The sequence below is a fragment of the Orcinus orca genome, chromosome 10 (genome assembly GCF_937001465.1).
Source record: "Orcinus orca chromosome 10, mOrcOrc1.1, whole genome shotgun sequence".
Classification (NCBI taxonomy): Eukaryota; Metazoa; Chordata; class Mammalia; order Artiodactyla; family Delphinidae; genus Orcinus; species Orcinus orca.
The window spans coordinates 2,110,553-2,127,423 of NC_064568.1; the positions used below are offsets into that span (position 1 = coordinate 2,110,553).

General features: G+C 44.6%; 1 protein-coding gene across 1 annotated transcript in view; it reads left to right on the forward strand.

The window, feature by feature from the left end:
- The window catches only part of CFAP92 (cilia and flagella associated protein 92 (putative)), a 173,343-nt gene that overhangs the window by 30,454 nt on the left and 126,018 nt on the right, over window positions 1-16,871 (forward strand). Inside the window, exons 12-16 of the mRNA XM_049693712.1 lie at window positions 1,683-1,978; window positions 5,791-5,981; window positions 6,621-6,825; window positions 11,287-11,418; window positions 12,343-12,418. Coding sequence (XP_049549669.1) covers window positions 1,762-1,978; window positions 5,791-5,981; window positions 6,621-6,825; window positions 11,287-11,418; window positions 12,343-12,418 — 821 coding nt within the window. The 5' untranslated portion in view covers window positions 1,683-1,761. The remainder of the gene's footprint in view (window positions 1-1,682; window positions 1,979-5,790; window positions 5,982-6,620; window positions 6,826-11,286; window positions 11,419-12,342; window positions 12,419-16,871) is intronic.

Below are 16,871 nucleotides of genomic sequence, written 5' to 3' on the forward strand. Positions count from 1 at the left end.
CCTCGGCCGGCAGACCCCACAGTTTGGCTTTTGTCACCTCTTCCGTGAAGCCTGCCCCAACCCCTCCGGGCAGTCGCTTCTGCGATGTGTCCCTCCGCCGCAGCCCCTTTGGTGGTCTGTGGTCTTCTACATCGGGAGCAGCAGCTAGGGGTCCCTTATCTGGGGGTGGGGGGCAGGGTGTCCGTCAGATAGTCTGGCTTTCAATCCAGTGCTGCCATATACCTGTGTGACCTCAGGCAAATAGCTTCACCTCTCTAAGCCTCGGTTTCCTCATCGCTGAGTTTGGCGCTCATGATGACTAAAAAGAATTCTCGTGATATTTGAAAGACATCAGTGACAGAAGCAGAGTCTGTGCCAGAGAGGATGGGGGGTGGGGTGGGGTCGGGTCATCTGAGTTTGCAGAGCCCGGTGCTTCCTTTGCCTTCATCAAAGAACGGGAGGGGGCCGCTGATGGAGCTGTAGTGGGGGAGCTGGCAATGCCTCTCCCCTGTACTGCAGGTAAGGCTCAGGCGCATAATAGGTGCTCACGTTCAGAGCAGGAATTCCTGAAAGACTGAATGGGGGCTTCCCTGGCGGTCCAGTGGTTAAGACTTCGCCTTCCAATGCAGGGGGTGTGGGTTCGATCCCTGGTCGGGGAGCTATGACGGCACATGCCTCACGGCCAAAAAAACCACAAAAAACCAAAACATAAAAAGCAATATTGTAAAACATTCAGTAAAGACTTAAAAAATGGTCCACATCCAAAAAAAAAAAAAAAAAAAGACTGAGTGGATAAGCGAATAACTGAAGGCATAAAGGCAGCTGGTTCTGCAATTGTATACAACTCTCTGCCGGACCTTGTCTGGGCACCTGGCCTGGGACCAGCGAACGAGGCGGGGAGCCCCGCCCCCAGGAGAGGAGCCCCGCCCCGGGGCTGTGGCCACGCGCGTCTCCTAGCAACCGCCAAACATAGCGGCGAGGCGGCTCCTGCGGGCCTCCCTGCCCGGGTGGACGCACCAGGTCCTCTGAGCCTCCTCGGTGAGGAGGCTGTGCAGCTGCTGTGCGAGCTGACCGACGCCGTCGTCTGAGCCCACGCGGCTGCCCAGCGCGTCCGCTCACAGGTGCCGCAGGTACCCCCCCATCCGCCCCGGCCCCCCGCTCCAGCTGCGCAGCCCCTTCTTAGCGTTCGCTGGCGTGCGGCGTCCATGGAGGGCGCTCGTGCCCGGAGCCCAGTACTCAGTGCTCGGTCGGGTCTTGCCTCGGGGTCCTCGCCCTCCTTGGCCTCAGCAGGCTCTTGCGCGTGCTGCCCCCAAACCAAGGTCATACTGTGCTTTGGCACAGCTAACCCGAGGCCCTCACCCCCCACCCATTCCCTTGTGATTCTTGGGGAATTGCACTCACCTGGAGCAGGCATTCCAGACGTGCTGAATGATTAACTTTGATCTTGAAAGGAGGAACAGCTGGGGCCGGGAGGACGGGACTCAATTTGGAGACGCTAGCTTTGCTGATTATCACGGTTACTGACGGCATCATTCTCTGAGGTTCATCTAATCTTTATTGAGTGTCCGCTGCGTGCCAGGCAGTGTCTGAGGCCTTGGCTGGTCAGCCCGGAAAAGGACAAGGCACGGGGGAGAGGAGGGGGCAGGCAGGGCTTCCCTCCTGGGGGCAGTGGTGGTGACGGCCGTGCCTTTATTTCCTTGCAGCCGGGAGTGCCGGCCGGGGGGGCCTCCCTGCCGCATGTAGCTGCCGGCCTGTGAGTGGGAGGACGAGGACCAGGCGAGCATGGGGACCATGTCCTCCATGGGCAGCTTTTACCAGTCCGGGAGCGAGTGTGAAGTGGAGGAGAACCCGAAGGTTAGGGCCTGGGCCCAGGAGTCGGCCACCGGCTACCAGTGCAGCGGCGAGTCCTCAGAAGGGCCTGCCAGCACCTTCGACTCGGACGTGCCCCACGTTGTCCCCTGCAAGTTCATCATCTCTCTGGCCTTCCCAGTGACCGCGGGTAAGTGTGACAGCAGAGAGGGGGTGTACCAGTGACCTTCTCCCAGGAGTGTAGGGCACCTGTGCTCCCTCAGTAGGGTGGCCAGTGCCAGGAGCAGAGGTCCGGAAAGGAACTGCCACTTTAGGGACCACTGTGGTCCAGGCAAGGAACAGTTTATGGGCTTCACAGACTCAGTCCTCTCAAAACCCCAAGAAGCAGGTGATGTTATTTCTGCTTTTTGAAAATAAAGAAGTGACGGAGAGGTTAAGGCATTTCCCCCGCCCATAAGCTGGTTGTGCATCATCTAATTCCTTGTTTAAATACAGACTCTCAGATTATTGGATCAAAATCTCTGAGTGCAAAGGTAATCAGCTACTACCCAAAACCGCTGTGTAACAAATACAAACAACTCCCCATTTCATTGGCTTCAAACAGAAATCCCTGTCCTGGGTGAGCAGGCCAGCTGACCTAGGCTGGGCTTCCTGCAGTAGCTCTGCCCTGCTTCTGTCTCTGTCATCCTCCTCTCGGATGTGTGGGCAACCCAGACGCATTCCTGTCATGGAAAGGCAGGGCACAAAAGAGGGCAAGCCCAGTCACCCCAGCACTCTTCAGGTCTTTGGACACCTCCCACCTGCAGGCATTTTATTGGCCAAAGCAAGGCACATGGTTGAACCCCAAGATTAAGGGCAGAGAAAAGTACTCCACTTTTTTTAAGGTGGACTGTCTTTTTTTATATCAGCTTTTTAATTGAAATATAGTTAATTTACAATGTTGTCTTAGTTTCAAGTGTACAGCAAAGTGATTCAGTCATATATGTTCTTTTCAGATTCTTCTCCATTGTAGGTTATTAGAAGATATGGAGTATAGCTCCCTGTGCTATACAGTAGGTCTTTGTTGTTTATCTGTTTTATATATAGTGGTGTGTATATGTTAATCCCAACCTCCTAATTTATCTCCCCTCCCCTACTATCCCTTTTGGTAACCATAAGTTTGTTTTCTATGTCTGTGAGTCTATTTCTGTTTTGTAAATAAATTCATTTGTTTCATTTTTTTAGGTTCTGCATCTAAGTGATATATAATATTCGTTTTTGTCTGACTTACTTCACTTAGTATGATAATCTCTAGGTCCATCCATGTTTCAGCAAATGGCATGATTTCATTCTTCTCATGGCTGAGTAATATTCCATTGTGTATATATACCACATCTTCTTTATCCATTCTTCTGTCGATGGACATTTAGGTTGCTTCCATGTCTTGGCTATTGTATACAGTGCTGCTATGAACACTGAGGTGCATGTATCTTTTTGAATTACAGTTTTCTGAAGATCTATGCCCAGGAGTGGGATTGCAGAATCATATGGTAACTCTATTTTTAGTTTTTTGGTGAACCTCCATACTGTTCTCCACAGTGGCTGCACCAATTCACATTCCCACAACAGTGTAGGAGGGTTCCTTTTTCTCCACACCCTCTCCAGCATTTACTGTTTGTGGACTTTTAATGATGGCCATTCTGACTGGTGTGAGGTGATGCCTCATTGTAGTTTCGATTTTTCATTTCTCTAATAATGAGTGACATTGAGCAACTTTTCCTGTGCTTGTTGGCCAACTATATGTCTTCTTGGAGAAATGTCTACTTATGTCTTCTGCCCGTTTTTTCATTGCGTTGTTTGTTTTTTTGATATTGAGCTGCATGAGCTGTTTGTAAATTTTGGAAATTAATCCCTTGTTGGTAGCATCATTTGCAAATATTTGCTCTCAGACCTTAGGTTATCTTTTGATTTTGTTTATGGTTTCATTTGCTGTGTGAAAGCTTTTAAGTTGAATTAGGTCCCATTTGTTTATATTTCCATCACTGTAGAAGACGGATCCAAAAACATATTGCTGCAATTTATGTCAAAGAGTGTTCTGCCTATGTTTTCCTCTAGGAGTTTTATAGTATCCTGTCTTACGTGTAGCTCTTTAATCCACTTTGAGTTTGTTTTTGTGTATGGTGTTAGAGAATGTTCTAATTTCATTCTTTTACACGTAGCTGTCCAGTTTTTCCAGCACCACTTACCACTTATTGAAGAGACTGTCTTATCTCCAATGTATATTCTTGCCTCCTTTGTCATAGATTAATTGACCATAAATGCATGGATTTGTTTCTGGGCTTTCTATCCTGTTCTGTTAATCTCTGTGTCTGTTTTTGTGCCAGTACCATACTATTTTTTTTTTGTGGTACGCGGGCCGCTCACTGTTGTGGCCTGTCCCGTTACGGAGCACAGGCTCCAGACACACAGGCTCAGCGGCCATGGCTCACGGGCCCAGCTGTTCCGCGGCACGTGGGATCTTCCCAGACCGGGGCACGAACCCGTGTCCCCTGCATTGGCAGGCAGACTCTCAGCCACTGTGCCACCAGGGAAGCCCTACCATACTGTTTTGATCACTGTAGCTTTGTTGTATAGTCCGAAGTCAGGGAGCATGATTCCTCCAGCTCCGTTCTTTCTCAAGATTTCAGGGTCTTTTGTGTTTCCATACAAATTTAAAAAATTTTTGTTCTCATTCTGTGAAAAATGTCTTTGACGGTTTGATAGGGATTGTGTTGAATCTGTAGATTGCCTTAGATATTATGGTCATTTTAACAATATTGACTCTTCCAATCCAAGAACATGTGGTATATCTTTCCATATGTTTGTGTAGTCTTTGATTTCTTTCATCAGTGTCTTATAGTTTTTGGAGTACAGGTCTTTTGCCTCCTTAAGTAGGTGTATTCCTAGATATATCAAGAAGTACTCCATTTTTTGATATGTCTTTTTTTGTTGTTCTGCCTGAAATATCTCCCCACGATGATTAATTTCAACTTCTCCTTGTAGTTCTGCTGATGGTTGCTTCAGATATTTTGGAGGCTATTTGGTTAGGTGTATACCATGTTTTAGAATTGACCTATCTTCTTGGTGAATTGAATTTTTGGTCATTGTGTGTGACCTCCTCTATCCATAATGGTGCTTTTTATCTTTGGTTGGTTGATAGCAAGCAAAAGAGCCTGGAAAAAGACATCTGCAAATACCACCCAAAAGGAAACTGGTGCTTATTTGATTACCTTTAATCCTCACATCTCTTGCAGCATCTCCCAGATTTGTTTTTCTTAGTTGGGAACTTATTCCAAAGGCGTTTACAAAATAGATTGCTGTGCAGCTCAACTTACGAGACCTCGCCTGAGAGTATTTTTATGGCGCCAGTACCTTCGAAGGATCTGTCTTTGGCTGGATATAAAATTCTAGCTTCAATGTTTTTTCCTTCAATACCTAAATAGTTATGAATTTATTTATGAATGTTTATGTAAATTGTTTACTTAAGAGAAATGAGGTCCTGTGTATCCTGTTCTACAACTTGCTCTTTAAAAATCTGATGACCTCTTAGATATCTTAGAGGACATGAGCAGACCTGGCTTTACTTTGTTGTTGTTTGTTTTAAACACCTATATCGTATTCCATCGTATGTGTCTAATTTATCCTACCCTGTATTGGTGGGGTTTTTTTGTTTTTTTTTTAACCTGCCTCTTACTGTCAAGACTAGGGGCAGGCAGGTAAGTGCCTACAGTAAAAAAATTTAAGGAGATGCTCACCTCGGAGTCACGCGCTATAATTCCGCACACTGGCTTCCAGCCCTGGGGCTGCTCCTCTGGTGGCTGGGAGGACCGGACATGCATCTTAACTCCAAGCGGGTGGCAGTGGGGAGTCTGCACACGGCACCTCCTCCAGCCTTGGGCTCTTCTTCGTTCCGGGGAATTGTGGAGACGGGTCTGCTTTCCCAAGTGAGGTTAGAACAAGTCTCATTACATCTGTATCTTCTAGGTCACAAAGGAAAATATTCAAGTTTGGTTGCACAGTACAGGAGACACCCTAAAATGGACAAACCTATTGCAAAGGTTCGCCATTACTACCACATCGAGTACTTCCTCCTGCCTGGTGATGGGGAGCCTAAAAAGGTCGATGTGGTGGTGTTTCCAGCCTTGGCCAAAGTGTTCCTGGATTCAGGAATAAAGGTGAATGTGTTGTGAGTGTGAGTGTGAGTGAGTGTGTGTGTGTGTGTGTGTGTGTGTGTGTGTGTGTGTGGCCTTGCATGTAGTCTGATACTCACAAGAAATAACAAGAGCCACAAAGGATGCTCACTTCCCCTGGAACTTGCTAGAAATGTAGGATCTTGGTCGCCACTCTAGGCCTACTGGATGGGAATCTGCATGAACCTAATAATACTGATAGCAACTCTATGATTTTCTCTGAAGGTATTTTTACCTAATAATTTCTTTGGTGTTTCAAAAGTTTTGGCAGCTCTTGTTATTTCTTTCTGTGTGTACACGTGAGTACGTGTGTGTGCACACCCGCCACCCGCACACACACGCACACTCCCGCCTGGGGCAGGGCTCTGGGTCAGGATGGGGAGTCCCTGGGGGGACACTCTTTGCAGGGAATTGCTTTTACTTTATTTTTCCGAGCAACCCAGAGGCGGGCAGGCCCCTGTCTGCGGCACCCATTTCCTGATTCCCTATGTGAGTTGGGAGCCAGGAGGGAGTGGGATGCACAGACAGACAAGCGGAAGGTAGGGCCTTCCACATCGTGGCAGCGGTCAGATCTTGGCCTCTGAGCTTTCAACGCTGAGAGTCTCTTGTTGTCCTTTTACACAGACCATCAGGCCATGGCAAGAAGGGGACAGGGTCTGGGTGTCGTGGACCCAAAGTTTTAACATCAACATGACAAAGGAGTTACTAAAGAAAATAAATTTTCACAAAATCACCTTGAGGCTCTGGGACACCAAGGACAAGGTTTCGAAAAAAGCCAAGAATTATCGATTAAAACCTTCTGGGTTTCTGGAAGATGCAGGATCTTTTGGTGAGTTCATGGCATTCATGTTTGATTTGAAATGTTTCCGCAGGCGTGTGGCTTCTCACTGGTAACAGCAGAAAAGCCAGCCAGCATCTCCTCGTTTGGTGCATCTGGTTTTCCTGGGGCCCACGCTGGTTTCTGTCAGCGCAGTGACACCCCCCTCCCTCCAGGGCATGTGTGGCGATGGGAAGGGCGCCCCAAGTCTGTGTGCCGCCCGTCAGCCACCACTCTGAGCAGTGCTGAGGCGGGCACCCACCACCGGCCTGTGTCCCAGGATGAGTCTGGTGTGCTCCCTGAACAAAAAAATTAGAGGCTATCGAGAAACGAAACAGAAAACTCGAAAGTCCCACAGCCCTGTTTCCATTAGGCCCTTCAGACTCTTCCTCATGTAAAAATTACTGTATCAGTGCCAGAAAGTCTCCTTTCGAACTCCCCTCAAAGGAGAGAGGCCTAGGTTGAAGTCACGCAGCTGAATTGAACCCTGTCTCCATCCCGAGCTAATGGTGACCTTGGGCACCTCCTTCGTCTGGCCAGATGCCTGGGGGCAGGGTGGTGGGAGTGCGCCCCCTTCCCCCCGCAATAAGGAGGATTGCATTGTGCAGAGGGAATTTTAAAACTATAATAAAATGCTGCCACTTAAAATATGCAGCAGCATTCTTGTAAGATACATCCCAGTTTTCAGAGATATTAGAAGGTAATGTCGACGTGCTCCAGAGAATGGGGGGAATGAGGTGCTGTTACAGCTGCTGATCGTGGCTTCCAGACAAGTACAGCCCTCCCCACTTTCCATGAGCAAAGTAGGCCTGGACTTGCTTGTAGCGAGAGGCAGCGCCAGAATCAGAACCCAGTTTTGTGTGACTGGAAAGTTTTTTCTCCGGTTTCCAGCCTGCGCTCCTCAGAGAGCCTTCCTGACCTTGGGGGCTTGGGGCTTCGAGTTTTAATCTTTCATTGCTGTCCCGGGTTTCTTAACCTCGGCAGTGTGGGCATCTTGGGTCGGATTGTTCCTTGTTGCAGGGACCGTCCTGGGCACTGGAGGGCTGTTAGCAGCATCCCTGACCTCTACCCACTAGATGTCAGGACTAGCCTCCCAGCTGTGACAACTAGAAATTTCTTCAGACGTTGTCTGCAGGTGCAAAATCGCCCCTGGCTGAAAATCACTGATTTGCCTCTAAACTACTAGTCCTGGGTGAGAAAATGGGATTCACGTTCTCTTTTCTCACTTGGACCAAAGGAAAGACCCATGTCCTCAGAGCGTGGGCTCTAAACCACCCACATTGGACGCACTTGGAGTGCAGCCTCAATGCAGATTCCAGGGCCTGCCCCGGAGCTGCCGAGCCCAAATTTCTGGTAAACATCTGCGTGGCAGTGGGCTTACCCTGGAGCAGAGGTGCCAGGGTGGGTGTACCAGGAGGACTTCCTGGAGAAGGGGCCATGGAGACAAGTTTGGAAGGGTAAATGGAATCAGCCGGCCGGAAAAGGGAGGAGGACGGGTGTCACAGGCCCTTCAGTGAGGGCCCATGGGCCTTTTGCTGTGACCGTCCTTGGGGCCACTGCACCTCCTTGAACCCTGTCCCACGCCTGGCATCACTGCCTCTTAAGTTAACTAATTTTTTCCGTTAAAAATATCAGTGTGTGTTCACTTTGCAAAACAATTTAGAGGTAGATTAGCCAAAGGGAGAAAAAATTAAAATCATATGATGTCTGAGCAGAGACAGCCATTGCTAACATTCTCCTGTGCATTTTACAACTGGGTACAAAATTTTAACAAAGACGGATCCAGTGTACATACTGTCTTAAGTCCTGCCTTTTTCCACTTAAGAAGTTATCTTTTTGTTTTATTTTGGAGGAGCTTTTTTTAATCAATATTTTTTTAATTGAAGTATAGTTGATTTATAATGTTTACCACTGTACACTAAAATGATTCAGTTATTTGTGTATACATTCTTCTTTTTAAAAATATTCTTTTCCATTATGGTTTATCATAGGATATTGACTATAGTTCCCTGTGCTGTACAGTAGGGCCTTGTTGTTATCCATTCTATATATAATAGCTTAGATCTGCTAACCCCAACCTCCCGCTCCATCCCTCTACCAGGCCTCTGCCCCTTGACAACCACCAATGTGTTCTTTGTATCTGTGAGTCTGTTTCTGTTTCATAGATAGGTTCATTTGTGTCATATTTTAGATTCCACATATAAGTGATATCATATGGCATTTGTCATTCTCTTTCTGACTTACCTCACTTAGTGTGATAATCTCTAGTTGCATCCATGTTGGTGCAAATGGCATTATTTCATTCTTTTTTATGGCTGAGTAATATTCCATTGTATATATGTACCGCATCATTTTTTTTAACATCTTTATTGGCATATAATTGCTTTACAATGTCGTGTTAGTTTCTGCTGTATAACAACGTGAATCAGCTGTATGTATACATATAGCTCCATATCCTCTCCCTCTTGAGCCTCCCTCCCACCCTCCCTATCCCCCGCCTCTAGGTGGTCACAGAGCACCGAGCTGATCTCCCTGTGCTATGCAGCTGCTTCCCACTAGCTATCTATTTTACATTTGGTAGTTTAAATATGTCAATGCTACCCTCTTACTTCATCCCAACTTACCCTTCCCCCTCCCCATGTCCTCACGGTACCATGTCTTCTTTATCCATTCATCCGTTGATGGACATTTAGGTGGTTTCCATGTTTTGGCTATTGTGAATAGTGCTGCTATGAACATAGGGATGCATGTATCTTTTTGAATTATAGTTTTGTCTGGATATATGCCCAGGAGTGGGATTGCTGGATTGTATAGTAATTCTATTTTTAGTTTTCTGAGGAACCTCCATACTGTTCTCCATAGTGGCTCCCACCAACAGTGTATGAGGGTTCTCTTTTCTCCACATCCTCTCCAGCATTTGTTATTTGTAAGACATTTTAATGGTGTCCATTCTGACCAATGTGAGGTGGTACCTCGCTGAAGTTTTGATTTGCATTTCTCTAATAATTAGCAGTATTGGGCATCTTTTCACATGCCTATTGGCCATCTTTATGTCGTCTTCGGAGAAATGTCTTTTTAGGTCTTCTGCCCATTTTTGATTGGGTTGTTTTTTTGTTGTTATTGAATTGTATGAGCTGTTTGTATACTTTAGAAATTAAGCCCTTGATGGTTGCATCATTTCCAAATATTTTCCCCCATTCCGTAGGTTGTCTTTTCATTTTATTTATGGTTTCCTTTGCTGTGCAAAGCTTATAAGTTTGATTAGGTCTCATTTGTTTATTTTTATTTCTGTTGCTTTGAGAGACTGACCTCAGAAAACATTGGTACGATTTATGTCAGAGAATGTCTTGCCTATGATCTCTTCTAGGAGTTTAATGGTGTCATGTCTTATGTTTAAGTCTTTAGGCCATTTTGAGTTTATTTTTGTGTGTGGTGTGAGGGTGTGTTCTAACTTCATTGATTTGCATGCAGCTGTCCAACTTTCCCAGCACCACTTGCTGAAGAGACTGTATTTTTCCCATTGTATATTCTTGCCTCCTTTGTTGAAGATTAATTGACCATAGGTGTATGGGTTTATTTCTGGGCTGTCTGTTCTGTTCCATTGATCCATATGTCTGTTTTTGTGCCAGTACCGCACTGTTTTGATTCCTGTAGCTTTGTAGTATCACCTGAAGTCTGGGAGGGCTATGCCTCCTGCTTCGTTCTTTTTCTTCAGGATTGCTTTGGCAATTCTGGGTCTTTTATGGTCCCACATGAATTTTAGGATTATTTGTTCTAGTTCTGTGAAAAAGGTCATGGGTAGTTTGATGGGGATCACATTAAATCTGTAGATTGCTTTGGGTAGTAGGGCCATTTTAACACTATTAATTCTTCCAACCCAAGAGCATGGGATATCTTTCCATTTCTTTGAATCCTCTTCAGTTTCCTTTATTTATGTTTTATAGTCCTCAGTGTATAAGTCTTTCACCTCCTTAGTCAGATTTTTTCCTAAATATTTTATTTTTGGGGGTGTGAGTTTAAAAGGGATTGTTGTTCGCATTCCCTATCTGATATTTCATTGTTGATGAAGAAGTTATCTTCTTTTTTAAAATTTATTAAATTTATTTATTTCTGGCTGCATTGGGTCTTCGTTGTTGCACGTGGGCTTTCTCTAGCTGTGGCGGCTCTTCGTTGCGGTGCATGGGCTTCTCATTGTAGTGGCTTCTCTTGATGCAGAGCATGGGCTCTAGGTGTGTGAGCTCAGTAGTTGTGGTACGCGGGCTCAGTAGTTGTGGCACGTGGGCTCTAGAGCGCAGGCTCAGTAATTGTGGTGCATGGGCTTAGTTGCTCCGTGGCACGTGGGATCTTCCCGGACCAGGGCTCAAACCCGTGTCCCCTGCGTTAGCAGGCAGATTCTCAACCACTGTGCCACCAGGGAAGCCCCAGTGTGTATTTCTGATTGAGTCCATGATGCTTTCTTCTCCTGCATTCTAGAGGAGGTGAAACATTTGGTTTTAAGTCAGAGAAGATCGTCTGAACAGGGCATTCACATCAAAGCGAAGCTGCATCAGGACCACACACCAGGGAAGCCAGAAAAAGCAAGAAAATGCTTCAGGTCTGGACATGGTGAGTGGAGACCCCGGCAGGGAAGGTGGTTGGTTGGCGTAGCTGGAGTGGCACATGTGCACTGGCGTCCGCCCCGCGCGTGCGGTGGCTGTGCTGTGCCCCTTCACCCTCCGAAGTGGGCGCGGCTCTCCCTGCACGACTCTTTCATTGTGGATTCTTGCCATTTCATTTTTGTGACTTACCAAAAAAAAAAAAAAAAAAACCCAAACCTTTCCTAGCCGTAGAAGTTAGGTACATCTTTTTTTGTTTGCTTTTCAGAATATTCAGTGAATATGCTGGGTTGGCCAAAAAATTCGTTCGGGTTTTTTCCGTAAGGTGTTACAAAAGCATAAAACAAGCAGGGAAAATAAGCTATCGTTCTGTCTCCAGGGACAAACGTAATATTTTGGTTATCATATTATGGCAACTCCTTTGTTTTTGTGCTAAGATTTTTTTTTTTTACACGGATGAGGTTATTCTGGGCACATAATTTTCTGTTCTGAGATTACTACATCACATGCACTGTCCTGTTTCCTTAAGAACTTTCCGTAAACTTCATCTGTGGTTACTTTGTAATATTTCCTCTGCTGGCGGCACTGTAATGTGCTTAACTATTCCCTGTTGGTGGGAACTTAGGAATCGTGGGGGGTGTTTTCTGTATTCTCTACGGTGCTGAAGTGGACAGTTGAACAGATGATAGACTTTTCTTCTTTTTTGTTCTCTGAGGGGTTAGATAAGGACCGAGGGGCCTTCTCTTGCCTCCATTTGTCCGAAGTAACCATAGTTATTCTGTGTATTCATTCATTACTCACGTATTATTGACAGACCTTTATACTGAATGCTTGGGGACTGTTGCCCGGGGGCTGGCATTGCGTGTGCCTTAGTGAACTCGTATAGAACAGGAAGTTTGGAGACGCTGGCTAACATTACTGGCTTCTCACCCAGCAGAAAAGGCAACTCTTCCCAAGACCACCAAGGACGATGAAGAGCTGCTCAGGACGGAAGATCTTGACACAGTACGGTAAGGATGGCCCTGTGTTATTTTGGGGTGTGGGAGTGGAAGCTCCTCTTGTACTTGCCCCACAGATTCTCACCCAGAGTCATGTCGATTTTTGGTAACTTCAGTTATGTTCGATCTCACGCAATCCAGCTGAGATGAACGGAACGGAGAGAGGCGTGCTGTGCCTTTGAGTGTGTGTTGTGTGTCGGGCCCCATGCTGTTGCGTGCGTTCCTGTATCGCATTTAATCGTCAGCATTATCACCCTGTGGGGTGGTATTACCATCTCCATTTCCTCCATAAAGTCACTGAGAGGTTACGTGATTTTTACAAAGTTATACAACTAGAATTCTTGGTCATCTTGAGAGTGTTGGTAACGCCAGGATCCCAACCCACACCTTCAGATAACTGAGTCCACAGCCTTTCCTGTTGGGAGTGTGGTTGCTCTTGGGGCCTCCTGTAGCCTAATGAGGGTCCAGCAAAGGAGGCTTCTCAGATGCTGTGGGGAGTCAGGGAGAATGGAGGCCCAGCTGGTGGCTTGACGGCATAGGATGGGAAGAACCAGAGAACATGTCATTTTTTTCAAAAATTTTATTGAATTATAGTTGATTTACAATGTTGTGTTAATTTCTTCTGTACAGCAACGTGACTCAGAACATGTTTTAAAGTGTTGATTAAAAAATTTTTTTGCAGGAATTTACAGATTAATTTGGGGAGAATTGACTCCCCCCCCAGAATATATATATATATATATATATATATATTTTAACATCTTTATTGGAATATAATTGCTTTATAATGGTGTGTTAGTTTCTGCTTTATAACAAAGTGAATCAGTTATACATATACATATATCCCCATATCTCTTCCCTCTTGCGTCTCCCTCCCTCCAACCCTCCATATCCCACCCCTCTAGGTGGTCACAAAGCACTGAGCTGATCTCCCTGTGCAATGTGGCTGCTTCCCACTAGCTATCTATTTTACGTTTGCTAGTGTATATATGACCATGCCACTCTCTCACTTTGTCCCAGCTTCCCCTTCCCCCCTCTGTGTCCTCAAGTCCATTCTCTACTAGGTCTGTGTCTTTATTCCCGTCCTGCCCCTAGGTTCTTCATAAACATTTTTTTTTTTTAGATTCCATATATATGTTAGCATATGGTATTTGTTTTTCTCTTTCCGACTCACTTCACTCTGTATGACAGAATCCAGGCCCATCCACCTCATTACAAATAACTCAATTTCGTTTCTTTTTTATGGCTGAGTAATATTCCATTGTATATATGTGCCACATCCTCTTCATCCATTCATCTGTCGATGGACACCTAGGTTGCTTCCATGTCCTGGCTATTGTAAATAGTGCTGCAATGAACACTGTGGTACATAACTCTTTTTGTGTTTTTGTTTTTGTTTTTTTTTTGTAGTACACGGGCCTCTCACTGTTGTGGCCTCTCCTATTGGGGAGCACAGGCTCCGGACGCACAGGCTCAGCGGACATGGCTCACGGGCCCAGCCGCTCCGCAGCATGTGGGATCTTCCTGGACCAGGGCACGAACCCGCGTCCCCTGCATTGGCAGGCGGACTCTCAACCACTGCGCCACCAGGGAAGCCCCTTTGTTTTTTTTTTATGTCTGTGTGGATAGTGATAATAATCCAATAGTAGTATTATCATCAACAACAGATTTTTAAAAATTTTTGAATTTTATTTTATTTAATTTATTTATTTATTTTTTGCGGTATGCGGGCCACTCACTGTTGTGGCCTCTCCTGTTGCGGAGCACATGCTCCAGGCGCGCAGGCTCAGCGGCCGTGGCTCAGGGGCCCAGCTGCTCCGTGGCATGTGGGATCCTCCCGGACCGGGGCACGAACCCGTGTCCCCTGAATCGGCAGGTGGACTCTCAACCACTGCGCCACCAGGGAAGCCCTATTTTATTTTTTTATACAGTAGGTTCTTATTAGTCATCAATTTTATACACACCAATGTATACATGTCAATCCCAATCGTCCAATTCATCACACCACCCCCAAGCCCCCGCCGCTTTCCCCCACTGATGTCCATACGTTTGTTCTCTACATCTGTGTCTCAATTTCTGCCCTGCAAACTGGTTCATCTGTACTGTTTTTCTAGGTTCCACATATACACGTTAATATACGATATTTGTTTTTCTCTTTCTGACTTACTTCACTCTGTATGACAATCTCTAGATCCATCCACATCTCAAAAAATGACCCAATTTCATTCCTTTTTATGGCTGAGTAATATTCCATTGTATATATGTACCACATCTTCTTTATCTATTCGTTGTCTATGGGCATTTAGGTTGCTTCCATGACCTGGCTATTGTAAATAGTGCTGCAATGAACATTGTGGTGCATGTGTCTTTTTTATTTTTTTATTCTTGGAGGGGATTTTTTTTTATTCAAACAGAAAGTCACAAAAATTATAATCATCCTCATCAGTTCACTCAGTCCCATGTAATTTTTTTTCATCTTGATCTTTTGTTAGCACTTTTATGAGTTCATCAGTTTTCCATTAGAGTTCTGAAAATGCTTATTCATTCAGTTCAGCAGTATAGTCAGTTACCAGAAACCTGTACTTGTCAGAGTCTTTTCCATGAATTCCTTGAAGATGAAACCCTTTTATAGGAACATTTTTGCAAAAGCATCAGAGTACACCCAGAACTGTCTGTAAATGACAAAAGACTTAAAACTGTCCACGGTTAAAGATTTGATGAAAGTTCATAATTATGCAATTGACAAGGAAATTTAGTTATTTCTGAGATATACACTTTAAAGTAATAACTAGAATTATGACTTATAACATTATACCAGAACATATAAGATTTTTAGAAATTTCATGTAATGTCTGAAACATTTATATTAACATATTTCCATACAAATAACCCAAAGAAAGTTTAGTATTAGTTGGGTTTTTTTTGTTTTTTTTTTATACTGCAGGTCTTATTAGTCATCAGTTTTATACACATCAGTGTATACATGTCAGTTCCAATCGCCCAATTCAGCACACCACCATCCCCACCCCACCGCGGTTTTCCCCCCTTGGTGTCCATACGTTTGTTCTCTACATCTGTGTCTCAACTTCTGCCCTGCAAACCAGTTCATCTGTACCATTTTTCTAGGTTCCACATATGTGTGTTAACATACGATATTTGTTTTTCACTTTCAGACTTACTTCATTCTGTATGACAGTCTTTAGATCCATCCATGTCTCAACAAGTGACTCAATTTCATTCCTTTTTATGGCTGAGTAATATTCCACTGTATATATGTACCATATCTTCTTTATCCATTCGTCTGTTGATGGGCATTTAGGTTGCTTCCATGACCTGGCTATTGTAAACAGTGCTGCAGTGAACATTGGGGTGCATGGGTCTTTTTCAATTATGGTTTTCTATGGGTATCTGCCCAGTAGTGGGATTGCTGGATCATATGGTAATTCTATTTTCAGTTTTATAAGGAATCTCCATACTGTTCTCCATAGTGGCTGTATCAATTTACATTCCCACCAACTGTGCAAGAGGGTTCCCTTTTCTCCACACCCTCTCCAGCATTTGTTGTTTGTACATTTTCTGATGATGCCCATTCTAACTGGTGTGAGGTGATACCTCATTGTAGTTTTGATTTGCATTTCTCTAATAATTAGTGATGTTGAGCAGCTTTTCATGTGATTCTGTATGTCTTCTTTGGAGAAATGTCTGTTTAGGTCTTCTGCCCACTTTTGGATTGGGTTGTTTGTTTCTTTAATATTGAGCTGAATTAACTGTTTATATATTTTAGAGATTAATCGTTTGTCCGTTGACTTGTTTGCAAATAGTTTTTCCCATTCTGAGGGTTGTCTTTTCGTCTTGTTTGTAGTTTCCTTTGCTGTGCAAAAGCCTTGAAGTTTCATTAGGTCCCATTTGTTTATTTTTGTTTTTATTTTCATTACTCTAGGAGGTGGATCAAAAAAGATCTTGCTGTGATTGATGTCAAAGAGTGTTCTTCCTATGTTTTCCTCTAAGAGTTTTATAGTGTTCAGTCTTACATTTAGGTTTTGAATCCATTTGGAGTTTATTTTTGTGTATGGTGTTAGGGAGTGTTCTAATTTCATTCTTTTACATCTAGCTGTCCAGATTTCCCAGCACTGCTTATTGAAGAGACTGTCTTTTCTCCATTGTATATCCTTGCCTCCTTTGTCATAGATTAGTTGACCATAGGTGCATGGGTTTATCTCTGGGCTTTCTATCTTGTTCCATTGATCTATGTTTCTGTTTTTGTGCCAGTACCATATTGTCTTGATTACTGTAGCTTTGTAATATAGTCTGAAGTCAGGGAGTCTGATTCCTCCAGCTCCGTTTTTTTCTCTCAAGACTGCTTTGGCTCTTCAGGGTCTTTTGTGTCTCCATACAAATTTTAAGATGATTTGTTCTAGTTCCGTAAAAAATGCCATTGGTAATTTGTTAGAGATTGCATTGAATC